Raw genomic sequence first — 22,671 nt, 5'->3', positions numbered from 1 at the left:
AATTTCTCAATAGAATATATTTTCAGATCATGGCCTGGTGGCATCACAATATACCATTACACGGAGATTAGGCTTTAGTCCGTAACTCCAGGGTTTAGATGATTTTGGAATTTTACAATGATGTGAATCTAATTGTTTGTTCTTTTGGGAATGTAAATAATTATATGCAACAATCTGAAGTATAATATAAAGTTACAAATCTCCTCCATGAAAGTATCTTTTGATAAACTCTAAAGATGCTCTATGAGCAGCAGAACTGTACATACATATAGCATCCTTTTCATAAACTGAAAATCCATTGCTCATAAGTCATTATCTGGACTTCTATAACTTATATACCCTTCTGATTACAAATTACGTATATTTCATTTAATATGTGCTCTGCATGTTATTGCTCCATCTTTTGAGAATTTTTCAGTTCAGATGTGTAAATGAGGGATATTCCTCATGCTATGGGAAATAGAAAATAAACACTTGTATCATTTTTATGAAGCTCTCAAAAAGTACAGAATTAACTTTTTCCTCATTCTATTTCCTCCTTTCTAACTTATGCTTAAGTGAATTGTAACTTTAAGTCTACACAGCGGAGACTATTATTGGCATAGCTACATCACTGTAGTTATGCTAACATAACTCTGTAGTGTAGAGGCAGGCTATGCCAACAGAAAAGGGTTTTCCATTGGTGTAGGAACACCATGGCCCTGAATGACAGTAGCCGCATTGACAGAAACGTTCTTCGATCAACATAGCTACATCTTAGGTCAGGATATCTATTTTGGTCAACATCCCTGAACTACGTAGCTATGTTGACATAACTTTTAAGAGTAGACCAAGCATGAGCCAAAACTGATATTCTATCAATCAGGTGTTTCCTTTTTTTTTTTCCTTGGTGAGAGGGTAAATCTGTTCACACTTTTCTTACAGAGTTCTCTTTGTAATATTGATAAAACTGTAACAATGGTGAAACAGCCCTTATTGGGTGGGGAGGGGAAGCAGGGGAGTTTCTATGGTTGCTGCAACATTCTGTTTGTGTAACAATTTAGGTTTTTCTCTGTTGGTATCCTTGAATGTTACTTAATAGAGTTTGTATTTTCTTTTTCAGCAAACGGTAAGAGTGGTAGTAAACTACAAGAAAACACAGAAGACTGTAGTGAGAGTGAGTCCACATGAACCTCTTCATGAATTCATACCGATTATCTGTAGCAAATGTGAGTTTGATCCTTTGCACACTGTATTGCTGAAGAACTACCAGTGTCAGGAGCCCCTTGATGTAACAAAATCTCTTAATGATGTTGGACTAAGGGAATTATATGCAATGGATGTCAGTAAAGGTAAGATATTTGTATATATAGTTTCTCAACAAAGGTATGTACACAGGAAATGTTATTTAAAAAAATATTGTACATCTATGATTTCATGTGTTCTAGAGAAATGAATGTCCTTCTAGATACTTCGTAATGTTCTTCATTCATTCTGCTATAGAACCAAACCCACCTAAGGGCCACCTAAAACTTAATTTTCATAAACTTCTGGAAGAGAACTTCTATATAAAATTCCTCAGTATAAACAAAAAGAAAAGGAGTACTTGTGGCACCTTAGAGACTAACAATTTTATTTGCGCATAAGCTTTCATGAGCTACAGCTCAAATAAATTTGTTTAGTCTCTAAGGTGCCACAAATACTCCTTTTCTTTTTGTGGATACAGACTAACATGGCTGCTACTCTGAAACCTGTCAGTATAAACAGTTATTGTTTTGGAGAAGAGGGCTAAAATGACTAAGCAAAAGTGTGTACAATATATTATTATTTTAAAAACACTGTGTCAGTTTTAGCCTCATTCAAGCCCCAAAGAAAATTCAGTGTCTTGTCTCACACAGTCCTGATAGTGCTCTCTTTGCTGGACGCTCACCAGGCTGCACACTAGACCCAGATCTCCTAATCTTCCCTTGATCTAAGTCGGCTGTGGCCCTATCTTTTGCTTTGGTCTCTCTGGATATGTCTACACTGCAATAAAAACTCACAGCATCAAGTCTCAGAGTGTGGGTCAATAAATTGCAGTGCAGAAGTTTGGGCTTGGGCTGGAGCCCAGGCTTTTAGACCCATCCTCCTTAGGGGGTTTCAGAGCGTGGGCTCCAGCCTGAGCTCGAATGTCTACACTGCAATTTTTAGCCCCACAGCCTAAGTCCTGCGAGCCTTTGTCAGCTCCCTTGGGCCACCCATGGGCATGCTATGGGTCTTTACAGCGGTGTAGGTGAAACCCCTGGCACACTTCCAAGGCATAGTTTCTGTTTGTTACCCTTTCACAGAAATGGGACCTCCTGGATCAATACTTGACCCCTCAGGCTCTCCAGTAGCTTAAGTATACCCTCTCTTGGAACTCCAGCCATGTGGGAGCTATGGGTTTACAGTTCACTCAGAAATGCTTTGCTAATTTTTCTAATCATCATTACTCTTTACTTTCGTTAACACAAGAAATATAGAGATCTAGACAAAAATAGTAAACACACCTGCCCAGTCACTTCCCTGCCTTACAGTTTCCTCTGGAGTGTTCTTTGGACATAGCCCAGAGTCATCCTGGACTCCTCCTCTCCTCCTGCCCTTTTACACATGACTTCTCTCAATCATAGAGTCTATCTTCCACCCTGTACGTCAGCTGGCTTTTCTCTTCCTCAGTTGGTCCCACAGTTAAACAGAACCCCCCTGCTATGAAAGCATATCCTTCTATTCCTGTCTCCTGCCCAAAGCTTCCTCTCTATTGCTCTATGTGTTTCTTTATATGTCTCACCAGCAACACCTGGTTCCTTTTTTCTGCTGCTGGGGAAATTCCACTCTCCAAATCCCAGTTCTCTGCAGAGAAGTTGGAGCAAAGTCACTTACCCCAGCCTTCAACTATTCTATTCTATGTGGGCCAGGTCTGTTCACTAATTAATAGCCTTTAATGACAGTCTCTTTCAAAGACCAGATCTGTAAGCCCCGTTCCAGAATTTCAGTCCAACATGAATGTCAAAAGATAGCAGAGAAGAAAAACAGCCCTACATTCAAAATGGAGTTTTCAGTCTCACATGGACAAACATAGAGGGTGCCCAATATCAAACAGAATTAAGTTGTACATAGAGAGATTCTCATAATTGTCACATCTTGCTATATGGGAAAGGGCAAAATCAGCAAGGAAGTAATTATTTCTTTGTTTATAATCCATCAGGGTCAGATGACCAGCTACCTAACAGCATACTAATTAAACAAAATGTATGAATTTATATGGTACTTATTAGTGTAGGATGTGAGCACTTCACAGGGGTAGGGGGTGGCTTAGTTCATTAATGGCTTGTGAATCAAGAAGTATTATCTCCACTTCAATGATGGTCAAATTGAGACAGAAGGCAGGGAAGTGATTTGCCTTTGCTCACACACATCTAACTTCCAATCCCATGCCTTACCCAGAAGTCCATCTTTTACGAAGGACTCCTTAATTTTTTTTGTAGTCTGTTACAAAGACTTTCTCAGAGAGATTTCACGTTAACATGTTCTGTGAGCATTGGCTCTTGTGATGTAGCTAGGCTTCCCTGGACTAGTGCTATGTACCTTCTTTCTATAGTCATTATCCCTGCATTTGACATAATGCAGATTTTCCTCTCTGCCATAGAATCATCACTTGGTATGTTTTATTTCAAAGACATTTATCTCTGTTTGCTTCCCAGATACACCAGTCAGCAGTATCTGAAATAACAGCTTTTATTTAGAGTTGGTTGTGAATCTTTAATCAGAATTATTTTTCCAGTGGAAAAATTAAAATGAAATATTTTATTTTGGGATAATTTAACCCAATTAATAATCTTCAATTTTCTGAACTAACCCACAACGTTTAGTTTTGAATCAGTTCAGCAAAAGATTAAAACTGCATTTCCTGATGCCTCATTGCCATATGGAAGTTGCAGTTCCAGCCCCCGTTCTCCCCTGTGGCTCTCTGGAGGATGCATCTCCCATAAGAGATTTCCTTCTGACTGAGTTGTGGCTTACATCATGGGACTCACGTGAGTGTGTGTATTATGAGAGATGCAGGAGTGAAAGTAACTTAAAGGACTTACCGGTACACCGGAGTCCTGAGCAGGGAGCGGTGCCTCAACCGGAAGGGGCGTGGCCTTTAAAATCCCTGGGTCCTTTAAAACGAGATTTAAAGGGCCTGGGGCTCCGGCTGTGGTAGTGGCGGGTGGGAGCCCCAGGCCCTTTAAATCACTGCCGGTGCTACCAGCTGCGGAGGTGGTTGGGAGCCCCGGGACTCTGGTGGAGATTTAAGGGGCCTGGGGCTCCACTGCGGTAGTGGTGGCCGGGAGCACCTGGCCCTTTAAATCACCACTGCAGCCCCAGGCTGCTGCCCCTAAGCCGGGGCTCCAGCAGCGGGGCTCGGGTGGTGATTTAAAGGGTCCGGGGCTCCGGCCACCGCTGCCACAGCGGAGCCCTGAACCCTTTAAATTGCCACCGGAGCCCCCAGCTGCTGCAGTACCTGGGGCTTCAGCAGCAGGGCTCCAGTGGCAATTAAAAGGGCCTGGGGCTCCCCGCAGCAGCCGGAGCCATGGGCCCTTTAAATCGCCGCTCAAGCCCCGGGGCTCCCGGCCACCTCTGCTACCTGAGGGCTCCAGTAGCGGGGCTCTAGTGGCAATTTAAAGGGCCTGGGGCTGTGGCCCCTTCCGCGCGCCCCAGACCCTTTAAATCGCTGGCCTGGGAAAGCCGGTACGGTTGCTGGTGTACGGTTCTTGCTGGTACCCTGGACTGGCTTACTTTCACCTCTCGGGAGATGTAGTCCAACAAAGGAGCCTTGTCTATAAAAGAGAATGGGGCCCAGAACGACAACTCCCACTAGGGCTATGTGCCTTGGAGAAATGTTTTAATGTTGAAATAAGTCAAAACAAAGTTATTTGAGTTACTTTAACAAACAAAAATACTACGTTTTAATCTTTGGAATGTTTGAATGTTTCATGTCAATCAAAAATGTAATAACAAAATGTTTCATCATTTACGAATTGAAATTGTCCACAGAATTTCATGGTGTGAAAAAATTTTAAATTTAATTTTTCATCCCATTTTGGGACAAAAGCAAATGTTGACATTTCGAAATTTCCATTGGGATAGAAATCCGATATTTTGCTCAGCTCTACTTTTTATTATACTGCGATTTGTAAGCAAAAGTTTGTTTTAGGACAGAAATACAATAAAAATAACCAGTTTATCTACAGGTTAACTGTTCCTATTTTTTTCCCCCCCTTCGAAAACAAAAACACACATAGATCAGAAATCACAAAGACCCATCTCCAAATTTAAAGAGTTTTTATTCTGTATTGTATGCCTCCTGACCTTCCCAAGCGAAAGATATGAGGTCCTTTGTGGAATATCTTATTTTTTTTCATTTGAGTCACAGACTGAGTAACAGACTCAGTTTGGGAATGATGTCTTACAGTGAAGACTCTCTTTGATCAAGAAAGGTATTGATTGAAGGAAACAACCTATTTTCTACCAATTTGCTACTTTGGACAAAAAAATAAAATTAGTCTGGAGTTCTTTCCCTGACTCTATTCCTAACTTTTTTTTATTTTGAGAATGCATGTGCTAAAAGTCAATAATTTGGGGCAGATCAAATGACTAAATTAAAAATCTATGTTATTTGAACTTGAAAACTGTTTCCCAGACTCCAGCTTTCTGTTTAACAGACAATTTAGTTATAGTCAGAATTAAGAAAGAAAAAATACCATAAATATTATTTATTTTTGTAACTTCCTATTTAACACCTATTTCCCTAGTTAGGGATGACCAATTGCTTTATTTAAGTTTGTTCTGGGGCTATAATGTTATTAAAATCAGCATCCTTTCAGCAATTGTCTGAAGCCAACACCTATGGTGAACTTTTCTCCAAAATGAATTCCCTTCCCTTCCCTTCCCTTCCCTTCCCTTCCCTTCCAATTAGAAACAATCCAGGAAGGTGGGTGGATTGATTTTTATTAGAGGATTGTTATGATTTGCTACTGATGGGAAATATTAACAAATGTGCTAGTTTTAATATGATCTGCTCTGTCTAGAACACAATCTGCACATGAACAGATGGTGGCATCTCTGGTCTTTGATATAAATTTTTGTGCATTTCACTGTCATATTAGTTCAAATTCTGAGGTGGTGGTTAGTTTTAGATATAATTCTAAGATATTTACTCTTCTACATAGGGAAGACTGTTCTTATGTTCTGCTATCTTTTCTTGTTTTTGGAAACTCAGATGAGGGTGTTCAGATGTAATTGACAGCTTTCCCTCAACCCACAATTAAGTTCAGTATCTAATAAATAGTATCATCATAACTAATTTACCATTTTTCTTTCTCTAGCCACTCCAGCTGCTGACTTCAATTTATCATCGTTACGAGGTAAGTTTTACTGAGCTAGATACTGAAATAGGAGCACATATATAAACTGTAGCTGATAGTTGTCACATAGACATTGCCATTTATAGACTGTAAGGTAGACAGGTACCTTCATGTTCTAGAATATGTGTCAGATTTGCATAAATTATTATTACAAAAGTTGATACACTGCCTATCGTACAGCATTTCAATAAATTTTAATTTAGGGTAGTTCTTTGATCATCACAAAAGAATGTTCTTCAGAAGCCCCTTGAACACTGAATGATTGAAAAATTTTTACTAAAAGGTTGATCCTGCTGCTGTTACTGATGTTGAAGACTGTTTTACAATGTTAGGTATCCTGTTGATTTCAACAGGACTGCTTGGCTGAATCAGATGGTAAATAAACATAATGGTAGCCTTTCTTTATGCAAAGTCTTCCCATGAATAAGAGTGTGTCTACACATGAAAGTTAATCCGTAACAAGGTAGTGTGTGAATTCAACTATTCCTGATTTAGCTTCATGTGTGGAACACACTTAATTCAGAATAAGGTCTGGTCTACCTTACAGACCTTTATTGGTATAACTACGTCGCTCAGGGATGTGAGAAATCCATACCCCTGAGCCACGTAGTTGTGCCAACCTTACCTCCCCTCCCCCCGTGTAGAGCTTCTCCCACTCACATAGCTGTGCCTCTTGAGGAGGTGGATTAACTATGCTGACAAGTGAGCGCTCTTCTGTCAGCATAGAGCATCTTCATTCAAGCGCTAGAGCAACGCAGATGCATTGGTGTTGCTGTGCTAATGCAGCATTTTAAGTGTAGAGTTGCCCTGAGGCACTCTTATTCTGGAATATTTTAAGCACAGTGCTTACTACCATACTCGCTGCCCTGAGACCACTTGCCCCATCTTTGTGATGACAAGTACCTTATGTCCCATAAGTGTTTTATTTTGTTTTGTTTTTTATAGGCAACTCTGTAACAGGATAATACTGGCTTTGGAAGGTTCATTTTCTTAGTCTTAAACAACCTTAAACGTTACCCTGAGTACACAATAAGATTGTGAGGCTTGCTTGAGATTTTCATTGCTACTTCCATCTGAACACAGGTTTTATTTAGCAATTAATAACAATGAATGCTTATCTACAAACTCTTCGCATTGTAACTAAAACTGTAAAAAATAAATTTGCTAATTTCCTGTCTCTGTCCTGCAAAATATATACACTCATACCATATATATAATATGATTCTTTACCTGTTTTTTGAATGAGATATTTGAAAAAAATCTTTTTTTTCTAGAAATAAAATTTACTTAGTGGAGTGAAGTCAAGAAGTACTGAAATTTTTTACAGTGGTGTTTAGAAGTGAGTAGATGGGTCATACATACATACAAGTTTTGCATTTAATTTTCCTGTATTGTTTTTATTTTTGAAAAACAATAATAAAAGGAAAAGAATTGTGAACTATTTGTGTTGTGGACCTCAAAAGCTGTTAGCTACACAAATATGCCAAGGAGTCTAACAGTAGAACTTGTGACTTCTTTTAACCAGTCAATATGTACTGAGTTTAAAGAGATAAAGTAGGTGAGGTAATTTCTTCTATTGGACCAACTTCTGGGGGTGAAAGAGGCAATCTTCCTCAGGTCTGGAGAAAGTAACCAGAGTGTCACATCTAAATACAGATTAAGTTTAAGGGGTTCCCACATGATGTAAGAGACCACTTGAAATGAAGTGGGCACTTAACACTTCTGCAGTCGGAGGACAAAGGAGGGTCAGCAGGCATCTGGTGTGTAATGCACCATAAAACCAGTGTCTCTGTTAAGTCTTTGTTTTTTAGTGTCCCGCAGAGTTCTGAATTTAAGTTCACAGGCTCATCTTTTAAAGATGTTGTGCAGGTTTCCTGTGAGGATGGGGACTGAAAGGTCAGATATGGAGTGATTGGTCCAAGTGTCCAGTAGTTCAGAACTTGGAGAGGACACATTTGGGGAGACTTGGGACTGGAAGGGTTGTAGGTATTACCTTCAAGGAGTAACTAGGCTGGTGGAAGCCAGGATGAGACGTTGTGCTGTGGGCAGGCTAATGGTGTCAGGGATCTGAGCCATAGCAGCACTTGATCAACACTCCCAAGGTCACAGGGCAGGAAGTGACAGAATCCCTTACTCGTCTGGGTGATCCCCCAAAACATCAGTGTTGTTGTAGGTACAGGAGATTCACTCCAATATGAGCGAACTGAGGTTCACACTCCAAAGTCTTGCTAAACTGACCCATTTAAAAATAGGGGAGCGAAGTACTTATTTTCAAACCAAGCAAAGGCACTAGCCCTTGTTGAGTACTATAGCCATGACAACTTTTGAGAAAACTTTAGACATTTTGCTGTAGCCATATCTGAAAAATACACATAGTGTGTGCCACAGTTCAAGGCAACTGGACGTGTATTCCCCCTTTGTCTTTCAGCAAGGGCACCCACTCTAGGCTGCAGGCTCCTCAGCTGTCATCTCTCTTGGGCAGAGACTTGCATTTCTCTCCCTTTTGATCAGGATATTTCCAGGCTGAACAGTTCCCTGCCAACACTTTGTTATTCCCCAAAAGACAGACTGCCTAAGCAGGCCTGCTTTGCTTCTCTCCTCAGAGATGACAAACAGTGTAACTGCCAAGAGTTATAAGCTACTAAACAGCTCTTTCTAAGCAAGCACTTTTAATTTATTCTTAAATTAAAAGGCATTACTGGTCAAACATATTAAAAACAATAGAAGAGCCTACCTGCATTCTAATAAGTTTACCAGAGATCACCCCTACCTCCGATCTTGGGCTCTCATTGGTGATTAGTCCTTCAAACGCCACACAGGGGGTTTTCTCTGGCAGTCACCAGTTCATAACAACTTTTGCTTAGAACTAGCCCCCTCATGACTCTGGGAGCCACTATTTTATCCTGTCTTCATCTTTGAAGCCACCATAAATAGGTAAGCCAAACAAAGGCTCCCACTCAGGGTAAGGCTTCAAAAGGCTGAGTTCTTGCACAATTGGAGGGGGTTCATTTGCATACCCCCCCTAGAAATTTCCTGGGGAAACTCCCTTAATTTTTAAAGGTTCATTCTCGTTGTCTTAGCCCATTGTTTAAAATATTCCTTTGAAGCTCACAAGGGGTTAGGTCTCCTAGACAAGTTACATACAATTCCGCAGTAATACACACAATCACAATTTTAATACAATGAGCTCTTAAAATACTTAATTGAGTAAGGTTTGTCCAGGATATGGTTAAATGGATCCGTGTGGTTGAACTGTTTTTAATGGCAATAGTTGATTTCTTGTCTTTCCTTGGAAATAGTTGAGATCTTGCGTAAACTCTAATACAATAATAATAATAAACTTCCTCACCATCAGGCAGGTGACGCTTGTTTTGCGAAAGTGACATGAATGTGGACCTTATCGTAATTTTCGACGCTAAACAAGGGAATTCAAACCGTTTATGGTGGTTAGCGCTACTTGGTCGATGTCTTTGTATTTCAAACCTAGCCTCAAGTTGTCAACCTTGCCTTGTAGTTCTGAGGAAAACTGCATACATAATGTACCTATTGGGTTTTTAATCAGAGACCTTATTGTCTTGTAATCTGTTTATATAGTCCTCTATCCAATTTTAATGTGGATTTCTGAGTGCATGATTTAGCACACCATGTGTTCATGAGATTTTACTCTCCTAGGATGTGTGCACTGCACATATTACATCTGTGGTTCACAAACGGTGCCTTTATTAGTCGTCTGCAGAATGAAGAAGCTATGAATTAAGGGGGGCTGGATAGTTAAAAGGGTACATGATCTGTGGGGACGATCTTTCTCCAAAACAAAAGGCAATACAGAATGAAAGAGCTCCTTGCACCCTCCACATGCCCTATGCACTCAGGGTGGTTGATCATCAATTAGCCTGTAGTCATCCCATCTGTATGTGGCATTGATTGTCAATATTTGTGCATTTAAAACATTTAGTTTTCCTACAGGACATAAGACTTTTCAGATTGTAATAAATTGCTTTCTAGAATCCTAATTCTGAGTGAAAATCACTGCTTCTAGGTTTAGCAAGAATTTGGTGGCTTTTTCCCAGTGGCTCAGACCTAGTTTATGATATGATCTTCATACTGAGATGTCTGAGCGTTACCATTGTGCCACATCTTCATTTAGGGGTGTGTGTGTGTGTGTGTGTATATATGTGTATATATATATATATATATATATATATATATATATATATATATATATATATATATATATATATATGAGTTTGTGTTTAATTGAAAATGGTATATTCATTTAGAAGCACTACATGCATAGCAAGTTTTCTTCTTCTTTGTTCAGGAACCTGAATAAAGTACACAGGAACTTGGCAGTGTACATGGAAGTCTAAAATTTTAATTGACCGCAATTAAATTCTTCTCTAACATGATTGATCGTATTTAGTGCAGTGCTAATGAGGAGCACTCTTTACATCCCTGGCAAGTAAAATTCATGCTAATTTATGATTGCTTAAGGAGAAAAATTAAGGCAAAAAGCATGGTAATGTCAGGAAGCTTTTTTCAAATTGTACTTTCAAAAGACTACTCATACAGAATATTTTTTCTCTACTACCCACTCTGCTACCAGCCTGCTGGAAGGATATACCAAACATACCATAAACAATCTATGCAATAAATGTCTAGAATTATTATTTTCTGTTTTAGGCTCCTGCCAAATTTCTCAAAACCCAGGTACTTTGAAGGAGAAAGAAAATAAAGGATTTTTCAGCTTTTTTCAGCGAAGTAAGAAGAAACGAGAACAAGTAAGATGGCATTTTCTAAGCAAAATATGTCTAAATATATTCTCAGAACAGTCAGGTTTGCTGGTTGAAATACTTTCAGAATGTTTGATTATCTCTTCCCCTCCTTTTAAGACTGCCAGTGCCCCAGCAACTCCACTGATGAGCAAACCCAGGCCAACTTTTATCAACAGATCTAACACGATTTCCAAGCAGTACGACTCTAATACATTGCCATCTGAAATGCCAAAGAAGCGAAGAGCACCCTTGCCTCCAATGCCTGCCTCTCAAAGTGTCCCACAGGATCTTGCACATGCCCAAGTGAGATACACATCGTCTTGTGTCGTGAAATCTACTAGTGTTGATGAAAATGAACAGGTGAGCTATTGTTAAACTTTTTCTTCTCCATCTCCCCACCCCATTAAGTTTCACTGATTAAGAGTATCTGAGGCAGTGGTATTTCTGCTGAGGCTTGGAACAAAAATAGTTACGCAATGTAAGTAAAAAGTCCTATTTTCTGAGCATATAGTAGTGAAACAAGAAATATTTCACACTGTATCAATTGAGGGATAGATTTTAAATATTTTTGTATGGTTCCAAAATATTGGCTGTATTATAAAAAACAGAATAAAATAAACCATTGTTCTATTAATACACTTTTATATGAGTAAGTTTAGAAGTCAAATTTATTTATTTATTTTAGAAAGAAGAAAGTATTTGTTGCTATCTGGCTTTTATCCGATGGTTAAGATTTATATAATCATGACAAAGGCTCTGATCCTCCAAAGACATGTAGATTGCTTAACTTTAAAGTCACTGGTGCTGCACATATGCTTAAATGAAACCACTATTTTGTAACAAGGATGTTTCATTTTAAACAGTATGAGTGATAAATAGGAGTTCCAGCCTCAACTTGTTCTGTTGAGTTAATAGCTTATATGTTTGCATACATTATGGTTTACATTAATATGTCCATTAACTACACAGGGGATTGGGATTTTATGTCATTTCTAAAATTGACTCACTTAGTCCTTTGTAGTAAAATGCAGTTTAATGTGGTGTTGAAGAAAATAGTCTTCTAAACAGTCTTCCAATCTAAATTATTAGAAACAAATGGGACTCTTGGGAACTACATTTAACTTACAGGAAGCACAAGGATGTTAAACTAAAGTTTTATCTTAATAAAATTGTCTGCTTGTATAGTAATGCATTTGAATGAAGTTATGAGAGAGGCTATCTGAGTGTATTACTGAACTCATTCCAACAAATTTTGAGAGAAAATTAATGCATTGGGTAATATCTTGGTAAAGCACAGATTGTCCGTTGTGAAGTCCAATTAAAGATCAAGGCTAAAAGTGTCAGTGTAAATTGAAACACTTCATATTTGTATTTTGCACTGTGCTTTGAATCTGGAATAAAAGGCATTCTTTTTAAAAAAATTAGACTACTGGCATGCCAGAAGGATGAAATGAATTGCTGAATGCTAGTCCCATAAACAAAAATTCTCAAATGAACCATTAGTCTAATTATCCTGTACACAATACTTTTCATTTCCAGTCAACACGAAAAAACCACAAGAGAGCGCTGTTTAACAGAAGTTCTAAATGTTGTCTTATATTTGGCTGAGAAGCTTTGTCATTTGAAGAGGAGAAAAATATTTTTCTCTTTACCGGTGTAAAATTAAATAACAGTCTGTCTTGATCTTTTCTTGCTTCTTCATTGAAAGTAACAGTGAAGAAAAGACTTTTTTTAAAAAAAAATCTACTGAGGAGAGTAGGCATTACTCCACTGTCTAATCAAATTTGCAAGCAGTGCTGGTTTACAGCAAAACATTTTCTTAGCCACTGGGGAGGAGTTCAAGGAGAAGAATTTCTGTGACATGTAAGAAAGTGGTTCCTTTAAAATCAGTACATCCTGGGGCATTGATGGTGACTATTATAATTCGTTATTTGTATTAGCACCTGCAGGACATAAAATTAAGAGTTGACCCCATTGAACTGGGCCCTTTACAAACATATAATAAGAAACTGTCCTTGCCCAAAAGAGTTTGCAGTCTGAACAGAAAAGACAAACAAAGGGTGGTACATGGAAGTAAAGTAACCCACAATGATTGTACAACTTCAGTATTTCCCAGTTTTCTTCGCTATGTCAAGTGCATTAATGCTTGATTAATCCTAATGGGCCAAATTCTACCAGTTTACTCCTGTGGAAATCCTGGGTAACTCCACTGAAGTCATAGTTCATCTTTTGAAGGCTGTTCCCTGTGTGTATTCCATTGTGGGTATTCATGTGTTCCATGCACCTGAGACCATAAGAATCTTTGAAGCAGTGTTCGTTGATCCATATTTGTGCCCTTGCTCTCCTCATGCTCTGTACTGAAGATATAAGGGACAGTACAGATTGACTGTCTCTCCAGCTCCTTCTGGAACCTCAGTGCCAGAGCTGAGCCTTTTGTCCTTAACCTGTAAATATTTCAAAAGTTTTATAAAGTTTTAACTGTATATAGTGTCCATACAGTTTATTCACTGTAGTGGTTAATTAGTTCCCCCAGGGAGCCTCCCTGGCCCCCAGTACAGGATTTAGATTATGCCCAGGTTAATGAGATTTAAAAGCTACATCTCCTGTATCTGCTGGTTTTTTTCCAGCTATGATGGCTAACGCTGCCGTTATTGCCTCAGAGAAGCTCATATTTCTGTTAGGTGCAGTATTTGCCATTCCTTTCCTACCCAAACCTGACAGATGCGAGAACTCCATCTTAGGAAACGCCTCATGGAGTGTGCAGCCCAAGTGAGAGCTGGGACAGGGCACTCCTCTGTATGTTGAGATGTGCGCCTCTTAGCACCATGATGTTTGATTCAGGAGTGGGATGGAGCAGAACTAAAGACCTTTCACTGGGAACTTTTTATGAGAACAGGAGACAGGCTCTCCTAAACATAAAAGCAGATGTCCCTCAATATGCTTATCTGTGTCTTTTCCCAAAGCCTTATGACACCAATGAGGAGAAGAGGCTTCATTCCCTCTACCTGAGACGTGCATTAGCATTTTACCTGCAAAGAACAAAGCCAATCAGAAAGTAACCTAGATTGTTCATTACTACAGTGGAATGAGTGAGTGGACAAGCCATCAGAGGATATCTAAGTAGATCTCTTGCTCTATACCACTTTATCAGTTGGAGCATCTCCCTCACCTGCATGTAGTGAGATCTTATTCTAATAGAACGACAGCAGTTTCAGTAGTTTTGGTTCAAGAGTAGCTCTTCTTGACGTTTGCAAAGCAGCAACATGGAGTTCTATCCATATGTTCATGAGACACTACACCTTAGTTCAAGCCTCCACAGATGATGCATCCTTTGGCAGTAATCCTTCAAACCTCTATACTGCCTGCCTCCTTGGAGCCTCTCCTCTTGATTAGTGCTTGTCAGTCGCCCACAGTGAAATACACTCAGGGACCAGCATTCGAAGAAGAAAGTGAAGTTACTTACCTTATAGTAACTGGAGTTCTTCTAGATGTGTGGTCCCTATATGTATTCTGCTACCAGTCCTCCTTCCCCTCTGCTCACGATCATAATTGGATTCATGAGAGAGAAGGAACTGGAGTGGCGGTTGCTCTGCACTGCCATTTATACCCTAGTTACAGAACATGAGGAGAGCAAGGGCGCTGGCACAGACCAACAGACATTGCATGTAGGTTTCTTCTGGTCTCAGGTGCATGGAGCACATGTGTACCCACAGTGGACTATAGATAGGCTCCACATCTCGAAGAACTCCAGTTAAGAAATTTCCCTTAAAACCAGATTTACATGGGTGGAAATGAGAGCAGAATTTGTTCCAGAATGCTCTCCTATTTGGCCTCGTTTCCATGCATACTAATCATATTTCACAAAATCCAGCTGCCTGCTAGGCTGATTTGCCTAGAAGGCCCTATCCATCCTCAGTATCACATCCCATTATATAATTTCTTAAAGCTGCGTATAGAATCATAGTAATTTAGGGTTAGAAGGGACCTCAAGAGGTTATTTAATTTACCTCCTTGTGTTGAGGTAGGACTGTGTATGTCTAGACCATTCCTGACAGATGTTCGTCTAACGTGTTCTTTAAAATCTCCAGTGACGTAGGTTCTGCAACCTAGTGAGAGAGTTTTTGCTAATATCTAGCCTAAATTTTCCTTGCGGTGGATTAAGCCTGTTACTTTTTGTCTTCTCCTTGATAGACGTGGAAAGCAATTGATTACTGTCCTCTTTGTAACTGACATCTAGTGGGGGTATGCCGTGTAAGACTAACCCATTTTGTTCTCAGGGCAACCTGAGAACCTTGTGCTGTTTCATGTGAATAGCTAAGTGGCACTGTCCTAATATGTCAATAATCACCATCTTGTTAGGATGTCCTTTAATAGCAGTCAACAGTGTCACACACAACAGTGTCACATGCATACTGAAGCAAACTTTGCCCCATATTTTCCCCTAAAGATATTCACTAAGCCTCTTTTTAAACAACATTTATCAAATAAAAAATTTACATGTGTATAGTACCATGACAAACTTATTTGAAGTTGGCATTAAATCCTATTTTTTGAACAAATATCATCTTATTTTAAGACACAATCGTTATTCGGTGGTAGCTTGATAAATGAAAGGTATCTTACTCCATGGGTATTGACAAGGTCAAGAGTTCTGCTGTCAATGGGTTCTTAAATTATGGAGGGATGATCAGTAAAAGAGAGATTTGTGAGCCTGTTTATTCCAGTGCTGTTCCTTCATATTCCACTTTATGAAGTGGGCTGCTTAATTGAAGCACAAACAAAAGTCCTTTGAAGATGACCCCCAGGTCTGGCTCAAGTGTAGATTCTACTACCATAAAATGAATGTCATTGCTGGATTTTATTATGCTGTCAAATAGACAAGTGACAGTGATCAAAATTGCTACAGGAATGGGCATCTGTGACCAGGGATGAAACATATTTCTTTATCACTGGGATCCTGAAAGTAATCACTCTGAGATGTGGAACTACAAGGTTACTTCAGTATCAGGCTAATAGCTGTTACAGTGGCAGGCAAAATTATGGCAACTATCTTTTGAGATGCTGAACTAGTGATAAGAAGACTGAATAGTTTTTTTTAAAATGCATACAGGACTGCCATAGCAACATAATGTATAAACTAAAAAGTTCTCCTCAGATGCCCTATACCTTTGCGTATTGTGATGCTTTCATATTGTGTACACACTGGCAAAGAGAGCTAAATCCCTATTTTTGTTAGAATATTTGTTAAAATTTTGTTGTTATACTTCCATATTTACACCATATTACAACATATTTAGGAATATTCCCCATCAGAGTTTTCTGAAATGGGCTTTTTTTAAAAGCGTGAGAGATTCCAGGTTACTCTCTTCATAACATTTATGACAACCAATTTTGTGTACCGTCACTGTTGTGATACATTTTTGAATATCCAGCACTCTACAAGATATAATTCCCCTTACTTCCTGCTCCACCATTTCTGATTATTTTCCCCCCTTGGGAATAGTTTAAAAGTATTGCTCAGAGAAACTATTACAAACTTAACAAGTTATTTGAATTTTGGTTAATAGTGGATGAGGATTGTTGTGTTATCTCAGGTATAAATTATAAATATCACTTTTGGAGTACAATAATCAGACTTTTCTTGAGTTTCTTTGAATATACTTGTTCATTTTTCCCCCCCTTAGGGTCAGTTGAGACTAGGAATAGTGAGAACAGGTTCTCTGCAGCTCAGTGGCACATCATCTGTTAACTCCTCTTTGAGAAGGACTAAGCGCAAAGCGCCCTCCCCACCCTCTAGAATACCACAAGACCAAAGTGACAACAGTAAAAGAACTGGTAATATTTTTACTTTTTAACTAGGCAGAAATGGAAAGTTGTTAATACTGTACCTAGGCTAAATATTAATGTTAAAGAAATGTCACCCTATTGATTGAACTTTAAGTAAAACTATGCATACATGTCAAACACTTTTTATTTAGGAATATGTTTAGGTAAAAAGACAGATGAAAACAGTACAATGTTAGAGGAAAATGTCATGGATCAAACTTCAGTTCTATTTCAAGGTCCGTAATATTGTAACAGTTGAAATGCACGGGGGTGGGGGTGTGTGTGTGTGTAGACCATGGAATTGACCGTACTGTAGGTGTGGTTGTAACAAGCTTTAATCAGCAAGACGAAAGCACTTCATTCCTTAGAAACACACTAATCTGTAAGGTCAAAGTTAGAAATTCTGTTTCATATTTATATCGGTGTAAAAGAAATAAAAGATTGCATTTAAAAAGAAAGATGTCTGTTAACATTTTCTTTTCTTTGTTTCAGCATCAGAGTTTGCAGAATCAAATCCTGTAGAAAATATTGTGGAAGAAAGAGATGCAGAAGTACTGTTTCCAACAGGTAGTTCTTCCCAGATATTATTAAAACATAGTCAAGAACAGTCATAATAAAAGCCTGGTAATAAAGAGAAATAGTAAAAATGTCATGCTGCAGATGTTTCAGGCCCATTATTTTATTTGTCTTAAACTATCATTTAAATTTGAGATTTCCCCTGGATACTTTTGTTTTTTTCCCCACACCAATCCTGTAAGTATTTATATGGCTTTCTAAAGTACAAAAGTTTTACTTTTGTATGATATAGTAACAAATACCTGATGTTTGTATTCGTTACTATGTGTTACATTTTAAAAAGAGATACCTACTGGGTATTCTAGAATATTTAGACATTAATGAAATAGTTTTTAAAAAAGAACACCACCGTCTGACCCAGATGCACACGACACAGTTGAGTCATGTCCATACATCGCTTCACTTCCCTTTCCCCACCCAACCCCAAACATAACCAAGTATCATTCTTGCTTATATGACCATAACTACCACGTTGCCTATGTTTTTGTATCAGTGCATTCTAGGAAAATTGCTCTCTGTGTTTCAACAGAGGATAAAATGTCTTAAGGACACATACATGGAGTGTCATTAGCAGTATAAGAGGCTCTGCACTTTGAGATTTTCTACTGTACAGATAACTATAAGCAGGAGGATGAGCTAAACTGGTTATATGGGTCTGGTTAGGGAGTTCCATTTAGACTGCAAAGCATTAGTGTGCCACACCAGTTATACAGAGACCCATGTGTTATCTTAGGCCTTTGGCAAGGGGGAAACTCAGTTTCCAACCTAGAAGAACCCATACTGTATTTGGATACAAACAATATTTAAAGCCAGCTGTGTCACGAACAAGTTACCAACTTGGACGAAAGTTGTGATGTGAGTAGTTCTGTGGATGAATGAAAAACCTGTAACTTGTAATTAATTGAATCACAAGTGCTCACTAGACTCTGTCCCTGTTTGTTTTGTGATCTGAGATCACACCCTGAGGAAATATGGTTGCAGACATGTACATAGGTCACATACCATTATATTGTGCCTACATGCTAAAGGGTAATAAGGAGAGCAGTAAAATTCTTAGCAAAAAACTTACTCAGGCAAATAAGATGTCTTGCAAATCATGGACCAGATCGTTTGGACACTGCCTCTAATTTTTAACTCAAATTGTGTGAGCAAGTAATTGCAGGTGAAGTTTAGGTAACTCAGACTTCTGAATAAATTATGTGTACACTAGATACGTTAGGTACTAAAAGTCTTGGTGGCCTAAGTTGTACCTAAGAGTTTTTTGGCATCTGAAAAACCATGGGTGCAGAAAAGGAGTCTGCCTTAAGGACATACTGAAAATTTAGCTTGAGGATAAGTGTATTTAAACAAGTATAAATTGTAGTTGTTATAAAAAGAGAATTACAATTGGAGTATTACTGGAGGCTCAACTTCACAAATAATTTGCTAAAGTTCCTTTAAAAATAACTAATTTGCTTTGAAATTTGTTTAGCTACATTTTTGTTTGCTGTCATTCTAATTTTATTTTGTTTAATTTGCAGATTACATCAAACTAATTAATCTTCTTATTCCTAAACTGCTTTTTAGGCGATAAAGTTGATGTAACCAGAGCCACAGTGCCATCATGTGCCTCTCATTGCTTAGATGCAGCCAATCTTGAACAAAACACTGTCCAGCAACTGACAGATGAAAGTAACCTTTCTGGTAACACTGGCTGTCCTGATGCATCTGAAATGCCTTCTAAATGTAGGTTGTAATATCTTTCTGTAGGATATTTTGGATAGATAATTTACAGTATACCAATATACAACGCATGTGGTGTTGAAGTTTTCACTACTTCTAGAGCCACTGTAGGGAACAAAAATCAGTTGTAATTATACCATACCATAAACTTTTCTTTGTAGATAGCATGTATAAATATTTAATTTTCTCCCTGTTAAATTTGTTTCCAGTTACAGATGAGACAATTCAGTTCTAAAATGAAGAATTAAGTCAGGTGTCTCGGACTTATTTCTTTAGCTGTAATATGCTTCTATCTTAGGGGTTTTGATCTATGTAGGATTTTCTTCATTTCCCATCACTGTAGTATCTGAGTGCTGCATGGGTGAATTAGATCTGTCAGCTTTATAGAATAGTCTGTTCTTCGTTCTTCTTAGGTTCTAGGAAGCTCTGCTTGTGGCATATGTACTTTTGTAAAATATAAATATCTTTCAAGTGATGATGAAATTTTTTTAAAAAAAATTGCAACATGCTAGCCTAATCTCTTCTAGCAGCTCATTCCACAGTCGAGCCTTGTTGAACAAGAATGCTTTCACTCTAGCTCTCGCACATTCTTTCTGGGTTTTATTAATCACACTGCCCTAGAGGAATCAGCAGTTTACACAGGTCTTGGATAGATGGGTCTTGTCCAGTGGTGCCGCACAGTCTTGAATTGGCAGTAGAAGCAGATTGTGAGCTAATAGAGGATGCAGCGCAAAGAGCTGATGTGATCAAGATTGCCTGTTCCACTGCTAAGGCTCCTGTCTTCTGCACATGTTGGAGCCCTCTGCATTGTTTCCAGCTTCAACCCCAGATACAGTGAATTACAGTAATCTGTACTGGAGGTGATGAATGCATGAATTACCGTGGCCAAAACATTATAAATAAGGGTGGAACAAAATGTTATAGGAAAGTGAAGGTGGAAGAAGGTATTTGTTGATATTGTCACTTCCTAGAAATCTTTAGAGTTTAGTTTATGAGGGTCCCAAATCTTTGCATCACTTAGATAAATGGGAAAGCAAACACCTTTCATGGGAGTGGAAGGGCCTTCTAATTCCTCTGAGTGTTTTCCACTGTCAGTAATACCTTGCTGTTGACTGTCAAAAGCTGTAGAGAGGTATAAGAGTGGGCCTGATCCAAAGCCCACTGAAGGCAATGGAAAGACTCTCTAATTCACTTCAGTGGGCTTAGGAACAGGCCCAGTATGAGCACTGAGATATGGACTGTGCCTGCTGAGTGGGAAGCATCCATTGGTGCTTCTTTTGGCCCTTCTATGTCATGTTTTTGTTTTTAAGCCCCATTAAAATCCATCCAGATGTTGGAGAAGCTGCAAGATGGAGTTTTTTTGTCAATAATTTCTAAGTGGATGCCACTGTACTACAGAGGCAGCTCTGCTACAGTTCCATGGCCTGTGGTTCTCATGAGGGAAGCCCAGCTAGTCGCCCTGATATGGGGGGTAGGATTTGCTTCTAACAGGACACAGATTTCATCTATTCCTATTTTAGTGTTTGTCTGAAAATTATGTAGCACATTTTGGTAACTACATAAATTAATAATAATACTGTATTAGTGTAAATTTGAGAACAGTTTTAACAATTCCAGAAACTCGATACACCTCTACCCCAATATAACATGACCCGATATAACATGAATTCGTCTATAACACGGTAAAGCAGTACTCTGGGGGGCGGGGCTGCGTGCTCCTGCTGATCAGCGTGTCTGGCTCCGACATGCTGCTTGGCCGGGACCGAGGGGTTGGATAAGAGGCAGAGGGTCTTGGGGGACGGTCAGGGACAGGGAGTAGGGGGGGTTGGATAGAGCGTGGGAGTCTCAGGGGGCCTGTCAGGGGGCAGAGTGTGGATGGGGTTGGGGCAGTCAGAGGACAGGGAGCAGGGTGGTTGGGTAGGGGGTTGGGTCCTGGGGGTGATTAGGGACGGGGAGGTCTCTGGAGGTGGCGATCGGGGACAAGGAGCTGTGGGGGGGCTTAGATGGGGGTGGGGTCTTGGGAGGGGTGGTTAGGGGTGGGGGGGTCTCTGGAGGGGGTAGTCAGGGGACAAGGAGCAGGGGGGTTGGATGGGTTGGGGGTTCTGAGGGGTCAGTCAGGAGACGGGAAGTAACGATTAATAACGGAAATGCTCAAGGCCAAAGCAGGTTCGATACAACGCCATTTCACCTATAACGCAAAAAGATTTTTTGGGCTCCCAAGGATTGCGTTATATTGGGGTAGAGGTGTAGTTCCATCCATTTGGTGTAATGTTTCTGAAACACTAATACTTTGAGCGTTGTCCTTTTTCAGTTAAGGTTTTGACTCAATGTGTATTCTGAGTTGTATCATATAAAATGGCTGCTGCTTAAATTTATTTACTCATTCAATAAAGTAGCAGTGCATAATAGGTTTACCATATAATACCGGTCACAATGTAATGATCACTTGAAGGAATTTTTTTTTTTTGTTCCTGAAAGTAAAAGAATGTGTTTGTGCTTCTGTTAGCTATTCATTACAGTGACACTGCACTGTATAGTTTAAAACATACTAGCATTTCCATTATAAACTGCTATTTTCAGAAGTTTATGTTCTCTATGAAAAGCCCACTCTGGACTGAAAAATGCTTTAAAGGATTACACCTACTAGAAGAGAAATGTAAAATAAAAATAATTAGAATGATTTTTGCGTTGTAAAACCACAAAAAGATGTATCTTCCTCTCCATAATGGTATTAGTTTTCATTCTGAACATTTTTCTAGCCTAATATGCATAGTTCCATTAGAGTCTTGTGGTTTAGGAAAGAAGAGTAAAATATCTATACGCATGTTAATTAACAATTATTGTATGTTTGCTACTCGTGAAATTTAATTTAAAAAAATTGTAGGAATCTTATTGACATAACACTCAGTAAAGTCTCCAAGGAACCTGAGGTCCATTAGGTCAGTAGCCAATGCACTGAAAAGAGTGATAGATTATAATTGGAGAATGATGAGAGTACGTAACTCTCAATCTCTGACACTTTGGAGCATAATAGCTCGCTAAGAGATGTTAGACTATTATTGTATACCATTTAAATGGTACTCTTATTGACCCATTTGATTGGAGTGTCTCCAAAGGAGATTTACTTTGTAAGGTCATTGATCTGTCAACTAAAAACTCTTCAGGTACCTTTTAGCCCAATAGGCTGCTAATAGCTTGAAAGGAACATTGTTTAAACATCATAGCCTAATGTTTGCTCTGGTGAATAACATATTAAATATCTTGTTGGTTTTCTGAGTCTCTTTGATGGAAAAAAAGTATATATTTTTTTTATGCCTAGTGCATGTATGTACGTACGTGTGTGTGTATAAACGCACACACTTTGTACA

The 22,671-nt window shown here is 38.9% G+C and overlaps 1 protein-coding gene across 5 annotated transcripts in view; it reads left to right on the top strand.

Moving 5' to 3' along the window:
* Positions 1-22,671, top strand: part of COBLL1 (cordon-bleu WH2 repeat protein like 1) — a 121,680-nt gene that overhangs the window by 80,254 nt on the left and 18,755 nt on the right. For all 5 annotated transcript variants that reach the window (XM_073305654.1, XM_073305655.1, XM_073305656.1 and 2 more), the window contains 7 exons: positions 1,103-1,331; positions 6,366-6,404; positions 11,088-11,185; positions 11,297-11,539; positions 16,864-17,014; positions 17,498-17,572; positions 19,148-19,306. In XM_073305654.1, coding sequence (XP_073161755.1) covers positions 1,103-1,331; positions 6,366-6,404; positions 11,088-11,185; positions 11,297-11,539; positions 16,864-17,014; positions 17,498-17,572; positions 19,148-19,306 — 994 coding nt within the window. The remainder of the gene's footprint in view (positions 1-1,102; positions 1,332-6,365; positions 6,405-11,087; positions 11,186-11,296; positions 11,540-16,863; positions 17,015-17,497; positions 17,573-19,147; positions 19,307-22,671) is intronic.

Source organism: Lepidochelys kempii, chromosome 11 (assembly GCF_965140265.1).
Source record: "Lepidochelys kempii isolate rLepKem1 chromosome 11, rLepKem1.hap2, whole genome shotgun sequence".
Lineage (NCBI taxonomy): Eukaryota > Metazoa > Chordata > Testudines > Cheloniidae > Lepidochelys > Lepidochelys kempii.
Note: the sequence above shows the minus strand (reverse complement) of the source record. Positions and strands in the feature narration are given on the sequence as shown.